Genomic DNA, 15,937 nt, shown 5'->3' with positions numbered 1-15,937 from the left:
AGAAATAGTAATTCAGACCCAAAAATCCTCATGTTTTGAGAAGGTTTGGATCTGTCCTTACTTTGGAGGGGAAGAGCTATTCTAGCACACACACAAAAATGTAACAGTGAGTTTGCACATATGTGTGAGAGAGAGAGAGACAGGGGGAGAAAGAGAATTTAACATAATACCACATTGAAACCATAAGAAGGTCCTTCTGAAGGGCTTTACAATAAATAAATGTTCATTCAATATTTATATATATATATATATTTATGTGTCAGCGTGTGTGTACATATATACACACACGCACACACAGAATAATAGGTTTCTAATCAGTTTATTATTTAAACCATTGGATAAACTGCTCATGGGTGACTTTCAAAGCGGTGCATTTGCCAGAAGCTGCGAGACCTTCCTGCAAACTTTCTGCATCAAATGCACCACCGCTCATTTGCCATGGTGGAAGGGACAAACACCGCGTGCAGATTCCGCCTTCTCCAGCACTACCCCAACCTCCAGAATTGTACAGCAAATAAGAAAATATCAAAGAAGAGACAGTACGTTTCACTTTGCAGGACAACAGTGATATTAACAGTAACATCCTGTCCTTCCCCGTGTCCCTACCTCAAGATTTGATGCCAATGAGCCAGGCTGGACTGCAGGTATTTGTTACCAAGACAAAAAAAAAACAAATCTTTTCTCCTCCCAGTAGATGCACATGAACAGCTTAAATATTAGTGGCTACTATTTGGGGGGAAAAAACAAACAAAACAAAACAAAACAAAAAAAAAAAAAAAAAAAAAAAACCAAAACCAAAGTAAAGAAAAACCACTTTGAAAAATAATGGTCCATCTTGGAAAACTGCTTTCTTTTTGTTTGGCTAACATCTGCTATTGCTTGAAAAACTCCAGCCAACTTTCCTCTTTTGAGAATCAGAACAATGGCTTATATAAAATCGGTGGAAATTGTTACTTTGGACAATCAAAAATTGCTACAAAAAATAAAATAAAATGCCCTCCGCTCTCCAGTGTTTCCTTAGAAAGCTTTGTTGAGGCATTCATGGGCTGCTTCCAATCCACTTTTATATGAGTGAAGGATATTGCTGCATTGAGTCCTGGATTGTAAGTCTCATTCTTCAAAGGAAGAAAGAAATGCTCAAGGTTGTCATCTATTTCACAGCATCAGAGCGACCTACGACTGCAATCAATTTCTGGGTTCTCTGGCCACTTGATCATTTGTCTCTGCGTTGATTGGTTGTTCCAAATCCAATAGTTGGTTACCATTTAGCAGTTGTATTTTTAAAATACAGTTCTCGATCTAGTGGTTAAAAAAAAAAAAAAAGAATCTTAAGGTCATAGGGTTTACATACAGCTTGTGTCATGTACCACTGCCATGGTTTAGAGTAAATGGAATGATGACCTACTAAAAGAGAAGTCAACTCCTCCCAAGGTCTGATCCAGTCCAAAATGGCTGCTATACAAGGCAAGACAGCACTGCGTTCCAGGATGCACGCAAATTTCTCTTGTCCTACTCAGAAACACATGTCCAAATTCAGCTGGCATAAGACTAACAAATTCCAGTTCAGATTTCTGAAGCAGTTACCACAGGGTGAATTTGATCAACAAGAGGTGGGAAGAGGAGAGAAAAATAAATCATGTACAGAGTGAAAATGAAACAAAAGTATCTAGTGGTTTTTTTTAAAAAATAAAAATAAAAATTAAGACAGCAATAGTGCTAAAGAAACTGCATTTGAATAAATTGTTTTAAAAAAAGAATATGTGATTGAACTGAAGGGGACAGGCACATCTGGTTTTCTACTGTCTTCTCAACCTCTTTCTTGGATATATTTCTGTCTGCAACATGGTGGACCCAACATTTTTTGAGCTGTATTTGGTGATCAAAGCATGCAGATACAGAGCTGTCGTTAAAAAGCTTACCCTCCCAGTGGGTCTCTTTGTCAGAGCCTGGGTTGCTCAGTGTGCAGAAACTCCACTGGAGGAACCATCCAGGGCTGGTCTTGCTTACCCTATACACCTCTCCAGTTTTAGAAGGGGAAATAAATGACCATTTCCAGTACTATCGCATTCAAAGTAGAAAGATCTTTCTTTCGTATCTGCTTAGCTCTCTAAGCAGTTGGGTAACCTTCAGGAATAAAGTAGTATAGGTTATTTATGCCAAATAAAATATATTAGCCCAGGAGTTCATGGAGGATTGGTGAAATGATCAAGATGTTCCAAGGGTAAATGATCCATCAGACTGCGTAGATGACTAAGGTCAAGGTCAACTGGTTTCTAACCCCAGTGTGACAGGCACTTATTTCCACATGGTTGGACCTCGTTAAAATTCAGTCTACAGGAAAACAAAACAAAACAAAAACAAAACAGCAACACAGCTGGGTCACCTGTACCCTACAAAGTGCTTATGTCTCAACATAGCTTTCAGATCCCAGAAGGTCAATCAAACCCTGTTTGTCTCCATATGTAGTTCTCATAGATCACCATCGCCCGTCACCAAGGGTTGCCATCAAGCAGAAGACGCGTCAGTCTTTGCAGGTGTAAACCTCTTCTCTCTGGGTGCATTGCTTGCATTCCACATAGCAGCACCAACGGACCTGGCATTGGCATGGACGGGTGACCACCCGGCTCTGCGTATTGTGCCCTCGCCCACAGCAGATGCTGTCACAGTTCTTGTCTTTGTAGCATTTCCTTCCCGAAGTCCCAGGTGAGTATCTACTCATCATACAGAAGCTTGGGGAATCGTCAATGTAGACAAGATCCGTAGTCCTTGGGATCTGATCACTGTGACCAGGGATGGACTTCTTGGGTGGGGAGATGTCTCCTTCCCCTGTGGCCTCGTTGGTGGTGCTGCCCACTTTAAGCGATGTCTCGTACTTCTGTTTCAGCTGCTTCCCTATTTCATGGAATGGAGAGAGCTGCCTCCAGCACGTTCGGACAGTACAGGATCCAGATACACCGTGGCATTTACAGGTTGTCTCCACTCCAGCTTTGATGACCTGCGGACACACATGGCCCCAAAAGAAAACCAGTTATAGGGAAGGAAATCAAGACACAGAGAACAAAAAACAAAACAAAACAAAACAAACCCAAACCAAAACAAACAAAAACCAAACAAAAAAAAACAAACAAACAAAAAAAAAAAAACCAACATTTGCTAGGAGACACTTCTGGAACAAAAGCTGATGACAGTACAAATACTGCCTGTTGGAAGAAGACAGAAAAAACATACTAGAGGAAATGCTTTGTTTTAGAAGGGGCCCAGTTTTCAGGAGTATAACATTTACCTGCCAGAATATTGCTTTATTAGCTAATTAATAATATTAGTAAGGTTTACAAAACCTGTCCAGTGCTAGCACTCATCTATGTAGACGGAGGTCTGAAGTTGTGATGCAACTAAGAAATTAACACGTATTTAACACCTATTTATCTATTTTAATATGAACAAGGAGATAAGGTGTAATAAAAATGGAAGAAGTTGGATTAGGAGAGAGAAGAGGGAAAGTCCTGCTGTAACACACACAAACACACAGGTGGGGTGGCACATGCTCCAGAACATGAGTGTGGAACCTTCTCCATACCACAACACACAGGATACCAGCTTCAATTCACGCAGCTCCCAATTAGCAGCAGATGCTCAGTGGAAACACAGTTAAGCTGTGCTTTTTCCACCAGTAGCAACTCAACATAGCATCCCACCCAGTTCACTTTGTGACTCAGGAAAAACCTTCATGTAGCTGAAATATATATATATATACACACATATATATATATAAGCCCTCGAGAACAGCCTGAATCACTCTCACCAAAACCAGAAGCTCCAAAAACATCCAGGAAGCTTCTACCTCTCAAGCCTGTGTTCAAGATCCTATTCCAGCATGCGATAGCATGTTCAAAAGGACCTGCCAATTTTTTTTTCTGCTAGCAATGAAGAAACCTTCATGTGTTTTAAAAAATAAAGAGCGCTTGCTGGCCAAACACCTGTTTAATGAAGCATGTTTTCATGCAGGGTGAAGCCCAAGGCTGCCTCAGTCTCCTCTGTGCCCTCCCTTTCTCTGAAAAGTTAAGATGTGAAGAAATGGAAAACAGACCCCTGTGTGAAGGGCTCAGTAATTCCAGGTCCTTTAATGCAGCCCCCAGGATTTACTCTGCTTGTGGCAGCAGCTGTAGGCAGCTTGGAAGGCTGGCTTCTCACACAGTGTTCAAGGGGAAAAACACAAAATCTGGGTTGATGGTGCAGTGAGAAAAGTCCATCCCAATGGGTTCAGCCTTCAGCACATCAGGCAGTGACCCCTGGGGACTACGACAGGGCTGATGGCTGCAGGGAGGACTAAGGGAGCAGTCTCCAGTTCTCAAGCAGAGAGAAAACATGAAACAGTCACTCTGCAGGGAGATAAAGGGACTTTAAATTTTCAGTTCTGGTGATGGGAACAGACTCCCTGCGCTAAAGGCTGCACCATCTGCCCCATCATGAGGAAGAGGAGCTGCTCCATGTCAGGATGAGGAACCTCAACTGCTGCCTTGATGCTTCAGCAGCACTTCGCAGTCAGCAGGTCCTGAGATCAAACCAGACCATACAGTGAGCAAGGACACAAGTGTTTGTAAAGAACTTGACCCGAGGGTGAAAAAGCCACTTAGCTAAACGCTGTGTCAGTCTTCTGGTGAGAGGATAAAGGGAAATGGCATCACACAGGCGCTGAGGGGCTGCTGCACCCAAATGTTGTCTACAAAGCCCCGGTCCAGGGAGGAACAGGCTGCAAGGTTCAAGTCCCAGGCTAGCATAACTTCTATAAGGTAAAGGCAGAACTTTCTATAAGGTGTTTTCAACTAGGATGAAAACATATATTTTGCTCTCTCCACAAAAAAAAAAAAAAAAAAAAAAAAAGCAGGCAACTTACATCCAAGGTCTTGAAACTCAATGTGGAAAAGAAAGGGAAGGTATTTAAGCCCTTGAAAATTAAAGTGGATTCTGTTGCCTGCACAGCAGGACTCTTAGGTTAAGCTTTATGCCTGCTTATGCCTCTGGGCTACAAGTATCAAGGGCAAGGCTTGGTTTCAAATTCTTTCTTAATTAATTAATTATTTTTCTTAATTCTAAAATTCTAACACTTGCAGTGGGTGTTGTGATGAGAAATAAGATTCATCTCAGACCCCTATGGGAGGGAAATAACTTGTTCAAGATATCAGAAAATAAAGGTGTGGGTTTAATTTATTCCCAAAGCAAAAGAAAGTCAGTCTTCATGTAGCAAGATGTCCAGATCTTTCTTGGGAATAACATCCATGGAAATAGCTCTCTTCATACCATCACAGTGTAAAGTACAAAAGGAAGAGCAGAGCCAGTGGAACCATGGTGGTCACGTATGAGATGGAGGGAGTGGAAAGTCAAGGTTATTTTCAACAGAAAAAGCACCATGGGAAGGAGAAGCAGTATCAGGAAGGGAAAAGAAGAAAGCAAAGAGAGTCAGTGGTTATTCATCTTGGTGAGAGACAAAGGTGGTAACAGCCCCCCAGGTGCTGTAAAGGACCCCCTACCCATAAATTGACTGATGCTAAACCAACGATCCCATCCTTTTTAAACCAAGCTGCAACAGAGATGCTTCATGGCACAAAATCACACCCATCTCCTTAAAAATGGCAACTGTTCTCCCCCACCTTCTCCAGAGATAGGTTTATGCCTTGGACTCCTTGCTGGGCAACAGGAGAGCAGACACGTTATTTGGACAGTCCCAGATAACTTACATTTTGTCCACAGATTATAAACAGATATTTATAGTTCTAGTTCTCCCTCCCTGCCCCTTCCCCCAAAATAGGTTACATTTTGATTTTAAATGGGTAAGGTATAACCACCCCTTAAAATAGCAAGCTAGAACAGAGTTTGTTTTATAGAGATGCCTCCTGTCAAGATGCTACTGAAAGTGTCCTTCCTTTGGGCATCTATGGTATCTAAAAAAGGAAAAAAAAAAATCTCCCCCCTCTGCCCATTATGGCATCTGCCTACATTATGGCCTCATGACAGCAGAGAACTGGCTTCAGTCCATTTCCTGACCATCCGGTTCTTAATTATTTGGCTGCATGAGTCCTGCTGAGCACCATGTGCAAATGTGCAATAGGTCATGGACTCAGAATTGGGGTCTGGCCCAATCCTGATATTACAGAGACATTTTTAGAAAGACACTATGCATAATACGGCCTTCAGCAAAGCCTGGCCAATGGTCACACTTCATTCCTGTGACAGCCAAGACCTTTTCAAATGCAATCCAATAATACACAGTAGCATTCAAACAAGTGACGGGTTACAGAGAGAGATGTGTTACTGCTTATAGTACTCAGCTGGGCCGGCTTGGTTAGGGGCTGTCACGCTTTGCGTGCCAAAGTGTCTAGCCAACTCTGCAAGAAATCCCACAATGTTAGACAAGAGTGTACAGAACACGTTTCAACACAGAGAAGAAAAAAAAAAAAAAAAACAAAAAAAAAACAGAAAACCCCAACCCTCACCCATACTGTCCCTTATGTAAAGTCACATTTCACTGGTTGTCCAGAAGTGAGAGCTGAGTTCATGTGAAACAAAGCTCCCATACCTGATTTCACGCCCAGACCATCAGCAAACTGGGCAAAATTGCTGAGATCCTTGCAGAAGGGCTGCACACTGCAGTCATTCATCAGTTTAGGCTTTTCTCAACCCTTCCACCTCCCCCAGCCCATTCGCATCTGCTCCACCTGGAAAAGGAGACGACCACCGTTGTACAGGAGATGGGAAAGCAAGAAACCAACAGGAATTGGCTCCGCTGGTAGACACGCTCCCCGTGCACAATCTTGGCTGGATTTAGAGCTGGCTGAACAAGGCGTGGTGGTGAAATGCAGGAAGGGATCCTGGACATGGGGCTGTTGCCATCAGGAGCCACCTCTCCAGAGCTCAGTGGGAGAGCCGGCATTGCAGGGGCAACATACCCAAGGTGTCCACATGCGGCCGGTAGATACGGCACAACACGTGTTGCAAATCCAGATCCCGACAGATTGGCAGCTAGCAGTTGGCAGCGGAACTTCAGGCAGGAATAGGCATGTAGGTTTAGGTACTTGAATCCCACCATCCATCCGGGGTTGACCTGAGGCAGGCGTTTGAGTTTAAATGCCTACATTTGGGAAACACCTCTAAACTCCGATCTGACTCAGAGGAGCCAAAGCAGGCAGAGGATCCTGCAGTGCAGTAGACACCTGCATACACTCTGCTGAACACCTCTCCAGGCTCCAACTGTGCTGACCACATCTCTACTCACTAACGGGAGCCTAGGGACTCAGCTCTCACAGAGGCACCTCAATTTAGATATCTTAACCTATGAGCAAAATCCCAACCTCTGGGATGAATTCAAGTGTCTAAATATTAGCATCTAGCATTATTTAAGGTACTGTAAAACATTGTTCTTCAGCACCAGCTGCCCCTCCAGGAGCATAAAGGTCTCTCAAAGGGTACTAATGCATATATTTAGGTAGACAAATACCAGTATCCTTGTCTGGGCTTAAACAGTGATGAACAGAGCCCCTAATGAATCCCAGTCTGTTTGTTTGTTTGTTTTTTTCCTGACCCACTTCTAGCTCCTTGTTAAGCAGTGGCTAGGACAACTTAGATGTCATGTACTGGTGGACCAAAGCATAAAAGGTTTCCACTGTCCCCCTTCTCATGAATGCACCGGGTCATGAAATCCAACATGTGGATTTTCATATGGCCGCTGTGCAAGTGTGGTGCATCTCAAATGCCCCATAAACCTTCTCCTTGAAGGACCAGGAAGGGCTCAAGAATGTTACAAGGCAGCTATAGTGAAAATCCTAGAAAAATTTCTTCCCCAGCCTCCCCTGCTGCTGTCAGTCACAATGCAGCTACTCAAGACGATGCGTGATGAAGAACTGCTGCCTACAGGCCCCTAACCACCCACCAGCTAAAATGAATCTTGGCAAAACCCTTCTGTTTCCCATCTCGTTCCCCAGCTTCCACAAAAACTTTCATCCTCTTGTTGAGGCTCCTGTCAGAGACACTTAAATCCACCTCATTCCTCCAGGAAGCAGAGCTAGACTTATCCGAGTCAGCAGGTTGCTTGGAGCAGTGTTGGAGAAACCTTTCTTGGCTGGGCCCTGGGACAAATAGGTAAATGTCTAGATCATGCTTTCAAACCTGGAAGGGCTTTCAGGATAGAATAACAGCTTTTATTACCAAAAAGCCTAGGGTACGTAAGGCAGAATAAGACTTTAACACAAGCTTATTTCAAGAGCCATAGGTAGCTCCTGGTTTATTTTCAAGGCATATGACAGTTCAGAGCCTGATCCGTCTCCATCCTACACAGACTCAAACCTCTCTTGAATGCACATGCTTCACCACTTATTTAATAATCATATTCCATCTAGACCAAAGTGGCCACATGCATGCCTCTATCTTGTCATAGATGTGAAGCAAAATGTATTAGCTTAAATCCAAAGCACAAAACTTTTCATGCTCCCTATGGCCTAAATACCATAGCTACCACACATCAGCAGAGCTGTAGTAACAACACAAATGTGCATTTGAATCCTTATTGTGTTATATGCTGTAGAGAGCTTCCACTGTGAAAGCAAAATCAAAGACAACTAGTGGGTCAGGGATAGCATCACACCTTGGAATTATGGCCTCCTACTCTTCTCTGAACAACCACCTGGTCTGGTAGTCTCACAAATAGGAGAGCAGTTTGGGAGGAAAATAAACCTCTTTGAGCAAATTGGTTTGACTTAGGGACACAAACTCCCATTGCTCTTGTTGTGAGAATACCAAATACTGACAAAGGCATAATGAGGAAAACAATTATGATAGGGCAAGACTGAACTGTCTTTATTGGTGCTTGCTGCTAAGAGGAAATTAGATAGCACTGCAGGACCGCCTGCCCAAATGGCTTTACAAGAGCCATGGGGGGAAAAGGATCACAGCAGAGCATTGCTATGCAACATGTAATCCTTCCTCACAACAATGGTTTGCTACGAAGCTCAGACTAAGTGCCCCCGTAATGATCAGTCTCAGACATGCTGCAACACACAATTTCTCAGTGTTTTAGCCGAAACGCTGAGGACAGATTCCCATTCATTCCCAGCTGGGTCACGGGGCTCTGGCGGTGGTTTTCAGACAACTCTTGTCTGGGCAGCAGCAGTCCGAAGCGGACGCACAGCCGTGGGAATTCCTCGGTTATAGCTCCGCTGTCGTCATGGCTGGTCTGCGGCTCCAAGGCTTCAAACCATTCGCTATGGTTTGGGGGAGAGGAGTCAGCTCATCCAGGAAAAAGCCTGCCCTCATCTTGTCTTACTTCAGAAAGGGCTGTGGGATGCTTCTTTACAAATCAAATCTCTTCCATCCTCTATATACATATCCTACTTCAATTTAAATAGGCTTAGTTATTCTCTCAACTCAAGTATTAATGCTTGTTTGGACAGCAGCCACAGTCCCCTTTTCTTCACAGTGCCCAAGCAATAAGACCACCAGACTTGTCCCTTAACACTGGCCATCAGCACTGGCTGAATTACAAAAGTTTCACGAATTGTTAAAAGTTTTCTTTTTCCTTACCTTTTTTCTTCTATCTTCTTAAAATTAGCCCATCTTTTGAGTGTTCTCAAAACCGTTCTTTTCAGAACAGTTTTCCCTTTCCACTACCCTTCCTTCTTTAAAAATATGAACACTTACTTTTTAGTGAAATATGCAATACAAACACTTCAACATAGAATAACATAACCCCACTTTAAATTGAGAACTTTAAAAGCATTTTTTTTCCCCTCCAATATTCCTCGTGTGCTTCACATGCTAAGAAAGCTCCACATAAACAACTAATTGCAATTACTTATGGGACACAGCAAGCAATTTTTTCCAGAGTGTTAATTTCCAGGCCTGAGAAAGACTTAGGCTGAGCCAATCTCAGCCTGAAAGGATGGGAAAATCCAGGGGGCATACTTATGCATTCCTACCCGTCATAACCTGGAGCAATTAATACTAGTGGTGGCCCTGCAAACTGATCTGTACGTACAAAGTCAAGAACTAGATTCAGAGAGGCTATTTGCTAGATTTGATTTGTACATTGGTAAAAGTGTGATGCAAACATACCTCTTAAGAAACTGCCTGAAGGATGCATTATGTCTTTTTTTTTTTTCCCTTCCATGCATCAACTGCATTATTTAAGCTCGTATGGATTTGTCTCAAAAAAGAGCAATTATTACACTTTTTGAGGGTGCAGAAAAACAGAGGGATTAGCATTTAAGCTTGCCTCTTAAACTCTGGAGCTTGACTGGAATCAAGTTTGCTAGTAGGAACCATATGAGACAGGATGGGCAGTGCTTCTAAACACTGTCTCTACAACAGGAGACCAGGGTGCAAGCCTCTGCTTTGCTATGCCTGTGTGTGACCTTTAGTAAGTCACTTAATCTTTCTGGGTCTCACTTTCCCCTCTGTAAAATGGAGATACAGAAATGAAGAGGGTGGTATGCTCTGATAACATGTTATGTGATAGCTCGTGAAGTTCCTCAGACAGATGATAGCTGGGCAAACATCTACCTGATATGGAGAGTCTGCCTCCAGCTCAAGAGGCACGCTCAGCTCTTGAGATAGATCCCAGCCAGCAGTGCTTAAGGGGAGAAGTCATTTCTTGCATGGACTTCCAAAACAAGCAAGTCAACAGCAAGGAAAAGGTCCATGCACCTCCCACTATCCTCTCCAGAGCATCCTATGTGGTTTCAGAGATGCAGGTGTAACGTGTCCCAGGATGGGTCTGGACTTGAACCCTACAGCAACAAGGGTGACAAGGATCCTTCAGAAATGCGCATGTAGTCTGTACAGACCAAAAGATTTGTGTTTATACTGTGCAAAAACAATTAAGGAAGCCTCATGAAGGGAACCAGTTTCATAGGGGGATACTGCCTAAAGAGAGATCTTCCAGTGTAGGGGGGAGGAATTTTCTTGTTCTCCATTTCTGCCCTCCTGTACTTTTGTACTAAACACTCTTGGCTCCTAAGGAGACTGTGGTTATACCCCTGACTTCAGGGTCCTGAAGGCAAAGGCTTGCTTGTGTCCCTCATTCTGGATGGATAAAAGGAAAAGGGAATGAGAACATGACAATTTTTTTTTTTTTTTCCTTGGGTAACAGCAGCCCCCTTTAATAGTGCCCCATGGATCTGTAAGACATGCTTGACCAGACATACCTCTGGAAGAGGTCAGCACTCCTGGGATTAAGAAACTTAGCAACGCTCCAGAGAGGGAGTTGGAAAGTCATGTTTAATGATACTTTGCTGAGAAACTGGGCAAATTTAATTAAAACGTCACTTACTCAAGCCCAGTGGAACTAATTGAGTGCTCTAATATTCCGACTTTTCATTAATGGGTTACAAAAGAGGGCTGCACTTGTGTGAACAAGGGGGGAAAAAGGGGGAGGATATAAAGAAGAAGAGAGCTTTAGCAAGGCTGCCTGTGCTTCATTTAATATAACCAAGAAACTTCATTGCTAGCAACTGAGCTTTAATACAGTTGACTTCTCTCACCACCACCGCCCCCCATCCCCTCAACACATACACACATTCCCCCAACACACACACTCTCCACCCAAGACTCTGATGAAAGAATAGCTGAATGAGCAAGAGTAGATTTGGCAAAGGAAGGGAAATTGCTTTTTTAATAAGTGGTCTATTCAGAACTCCTACTTTTCAATAAAGAGAAGGCTGGAGAAGTCCTGGTCTAATTACCTCATCCTCACACTAGACAAGCTCACCCTTTCATTAGCGATTGAGGTCATATCATATAACTTTGTGAGCCATCACAGGCACAACATGTTCAGTGATTATTTCATTGGTGGCAGCAAAATTACAGTCAGCCCATCAAGGTTGTAAAAAACAGAAGTAAAATAATAACTAAATGAGAACGTCTACCAAGAGACACTAAAACTAGGCGGGATAGGATAATGTCACCCTTGCAGAAATACGCAGATTGTTTGCTAGTGTGACACCATGGAGAAACTGCTGTGTTGACCAGAAGGGTATAGGGGTGGTTGCCAAATCAGTCAATTAAGCACAGGTCCTTTTTCTGCTGGGTCTCAAGGGACTATTTATACATTTTGCCATGGGCGGGAGTAATTAGATGAGAAGGATTACATGTTGTTAAGAATCAGAGACCACCAAGCTTGTGCTATATCTTTAATGGATATTCCTCCACTCCCTCAGTGAACACACACATGGACATCCATACATACACTGGAAGTACAGCATTAGTTGGCACTACAGCAAGCTCCCATAACAAAACCAAGTGCTGGAAAAGAAAGTCTCATTGTCCGTCCTCAGCCCAGTTCAGGTTTCGGTTCATGCATGTATAGCTTCACTAACAGACATAAAATCAGCAATTTGGTTAGAGGAGAAACACAGCACGTGCTGAGCAGGAATTCAAGAGAGCTGGCTTCAGTCTCCTGCTCCATCATCTGCTTGCTGCATAACCTCAGGAAAGGCATTCAGTTTGCATCTCAGCGTGTGCTTGAAATGGCCATAATCATCTTCTCAGAGCTCACAGGGACATCAGAGGCCATAAGAGCATCTTAGTTATACAATGAGCACTCCAGTTCAAAATTGTTCGGTTTTAAAATGGCACAAATTAAGTCTATCTGTACTCCTCCTCTATTGCCTCTGATTCACATCAAATCAAATACACATGAGTTATTGTTCAAATAACCAAACTAGGTTAGTTCAAAGTGATTTCAGACTGTCATAGCCACTGGGTTAGCATCTCCTGCTACTCAGTAGTTGGAAAGTCTATATGGCAGCACCTGATGGGCAGCTTCTTTGGAGAAAGATGACTACAGGAAAGTAGTCATGTTGAGTTCCATATTTAACACACTACTTTCATCAAGGAAAATATCAATAAATCCAGCAAGGGAATCTAGTACAGCCTGCTGAGCAACTCTCATCCTCCACCAGCGCTGCACTTGCAGTGGGACCAGGAGGAAGGAAGCAGATTGAACCTGATATTAATCTACACCTGAGTGTAAGCAATGCCAGAAACAATCCATCAACCACACCAAAAAGGTCAATGCTCAGGCTTCAAATCAGTTTGAATATTCTGACGTCTGAAGCAAGTGCTGCAAGTTTTGACCTTGCAATTACAAAGCCAGCCTGGGTCCTCATCTTTGATGAACATCTCTGATCATCATCTTAATGACACCATACTGTGCCAGTGGTTTACGTCCACATATCTTGACTAGATAGGCGTATGCTCTCCTGATCTTAAACCACCATCTTCCTAAAAGCTCCCTTCTCAACATGCACTTCACTTGTTCCCTGCTTGGCTTCATGGTGGTGGTGTGAATCTGGTGGGCTGCTCGGCTTGCCTTACAACCAGTCTATGGTACAATTATTCTACGAGCATAAACAGAGAAATCATTTCAACCGCTGCTGCAAATAGGCAAGGAAAGCTGTCAGACAGCAATACCAACTCGACAGACACGGCGTGGGTGGACAAAAATAGGAACACCGAATCACTGACCTGCAGCAAAGGTCTTTGACTTGGATTGCCATGAGGGCTCTCAGTGTCTGGACAACCGTCACAACTGTTACTCAGCTGTTTAGCTGCAGATATTACACTAGTGCTTAGAAACCACTGCCAATGACCAGAGCCTGACTGTGCCAAGTAAAGTTGAGGCAAGGATGCAAGAGAGTCCCTGACATCTCCCCTTCCCTGGGAACTAACTCACAGTGGGATCAGGACAAGAAAGGGAAGGAAGAGAGTGGAGATTCACTCCCCCCAGTTCATCCTTGGAGTTTGCTTAGCTCAAAGTCGAAGAGACAGCGTAGAGCAGAGATGACAAATAAGGATACCTAACCCAATTCCAAGACAGGGTTGTAGCCATATGGGCATCCTGACTGCAGCTACTGGAGTGGAGAGCACTGGTAGTTAGACCAAATCCCTTGGGCAAGTTTTTTAGCCCCACCACTGCTGGAAGGGAGATACTCATGGAGTTACAAAAACATGTCAACAGCACCTAAAGCCGCAGACTTGTAGGTTTTGATGACACTGTATTATATGGCTCTGGAAAGTGAGGAGAGCTGGGACATCTCACAGAAATCTCCGGCACGAAATCACAGCCTCCATGGACCATTTTCTCCATTTTCAGTCCCATCTGCTACACGGCCAACTCTTTGGAGTTGGGGCAGGCTCTCGGGAACAACCAACCACAAGGATTAAAGCAAATTTCATCACCCTGCAAAGCCTGTTTCACACGCCAAAGAGCTGCAACAGGAGTCCAGAGGCTCTGAGCCTTTTAATCCAGAGGCAGAAAAGCTGTCAGCCAAAGCCAGACACCAGCTAAATCCAGGATATTTCTAATCCTGATCTCAGCACTGTCTAGGAGCATCTGGTAGTGGGGAGAGGGGGAAACTTTTCACTGGCCTGCACTCGCTGGTGGCATTCTCCGATGCCCCAACTCTGTCTCGAGGAATGACATTTTATGCATACGCACAGGAACAACTGAGCTGGGGTGGCGATTCCTAGAATGCACAACTGGCTGGGCTGCATTTCCCTGGGAAACTGGAGACCCAGGTCCCCGATCCCAGCCCCAACCCTCCATCCAATCACACGGACAATAACAAGGCTCGATGGCTATTTATAGCCTTACAGTATGTCCCCCTCTGAGGTTGGCGCAATGAAACACTGATCCTAGGCACCTGTGCTGGCCAGTCTGAGGGATTTTCGTGTTCGAGCAACTCTAGGCTAGGTAAAGCCAAGCAGATTATGGGAGAAGGTGGAAAGACCCTTCCTTTCCCCTCTCTTGCTGGCATGACCCAGCAATTGCAGATATTTTGTCCTTTACATCAGTCCTGCAGAAAGGCTCCCATGCATGAGGGTAAAGCCTCGTGGGAAGAACATGGGGTAAAGAGCAGTAAGTCCTCCAGCAGAGAAGACAAGAATGGGAAAAGAAAAAAAAGAAAAAAAAAAAAAAAGGGACTCTACCCCAAGCACTGTCAGGGGCAAACCCAGAAGCTCTAGGCAATATGGAAGACTCCTGCCAGAAAACAAGGCTGAAAGGATATTTTACAACCGAGGTCAGAGTAATATCTCCATCCTGGTTTCCTGCCAGGTGTTTGTCCAGCCAGTTTTAAAGAAACCTGGCTATGGAGATGCTAGACTGTCCATGCTCTACCAAACTGCTGCAAGAAAAACATCCCTCAACCTGTGTTGTGGAAGCGTAAATCCCTTCCTCCACGTCCTACCTTGTGTAAGCCTGTCTCTCCATCCCTTTGTAGCATAGGACCCTCTCCTCCCTGTGGAAAGCCAGCAATACTGGTCCCCACCACGTTTTCTAGACCTGGACAGTCCCGTTTCTTTCCCTCTGGTCTCCCTCCAACAGTTTTGCACAACTCTTGAAGCACAGTGACAGAACCAGGGCATAGTCTCATAACTGAGACTCCACCCCTCCAGCAGAAGGATCACTCCGTGCATTTTTGCATCCGACACAGAAATGCAGCACCTTATTCCCCCCACAAAGGCATGAACCCCCTACCCTGAGCAATCTGCAACGCACCTTCATCCCCACAAGGTTATTGTGGAAGTCCACCCTGGCTCGCAGGTCCTTGTTGGGCTTCCTCCCCAGGAACTCCTTGACAAACTTGTTGCTGTATTTCAGGTTGTCACCGCAGCCGCCCCACTGCCAAGCCTCACGGTTCTCCAGGTCAGGGGCCTCATCGCAGGTGCAACGCTCCATCCGCCCCGCACTACACGCCTTGGCCATGGCGTGCGTCAGCCCCGCGGAGGAGATGGCGTACAAGAAGGCTGTCTCCTTAAAACCTGCAAGAGAGAAGAGGAGGTGGCTTTAATTGCAGCTGGAGAAAGGGTTAAAGAAAGAAAAAAGAGGAAACTGAGGCAAAACCCGTTGTGAGAAGACCTTGAGCGATGTCAAAGCATGCCGAGCTCT

General features: G+C 44.3%; 1 protein-coding gene across 1 annotated transcript in view; it reads right to left on the bottom strand.

Moving 5' to 3' along the window:
- Positions 1-2,391: 2,391 nt before the first annotated feature.
- Positions 2,392-15,937, bottom strand: part of WNT9A (Wnt family member 9A) — a 54,170-nt gene continuing 40,624 nt past the window's right edge. The window contains exons 3-4 of the mRNA XM_042802023.1: positions 15,548-15,810; positions 2,392-2,995 (exon numbers count right to left, since the gene is read on the bottom strand). Coding sequence (XP_042657957.1) covers positions 2,522-2,995; positions 15,548-15,810 — 737 coding nt within the window. The 3' untranslated portion in view covers positions 2,392-2,521. The remainder of the gene's footprint in view (positions 2,996-15,547; positions 15,811-15,937) is intronic.

This window comes from Tyto alba, unplaced genomic scaffold (genome assembly GCF_018691265.1).
Source record: "Tyto alba isolate M040663 unplaced genomic scaffold, T.alba_DEE_v4.0 Super-Scaffold_38, whole genome shotgun sequence".
Lineage (NCBI taxonomy): Eukaryota > Metazoa > Chordata > Aves > Strigiformes > Tytonidae > Tyto > Tyto alba.
Note: the sequence above shows the minus strand (reverse complement) of the source record. Positions and strands in the feature narration are given on the sequence as shown.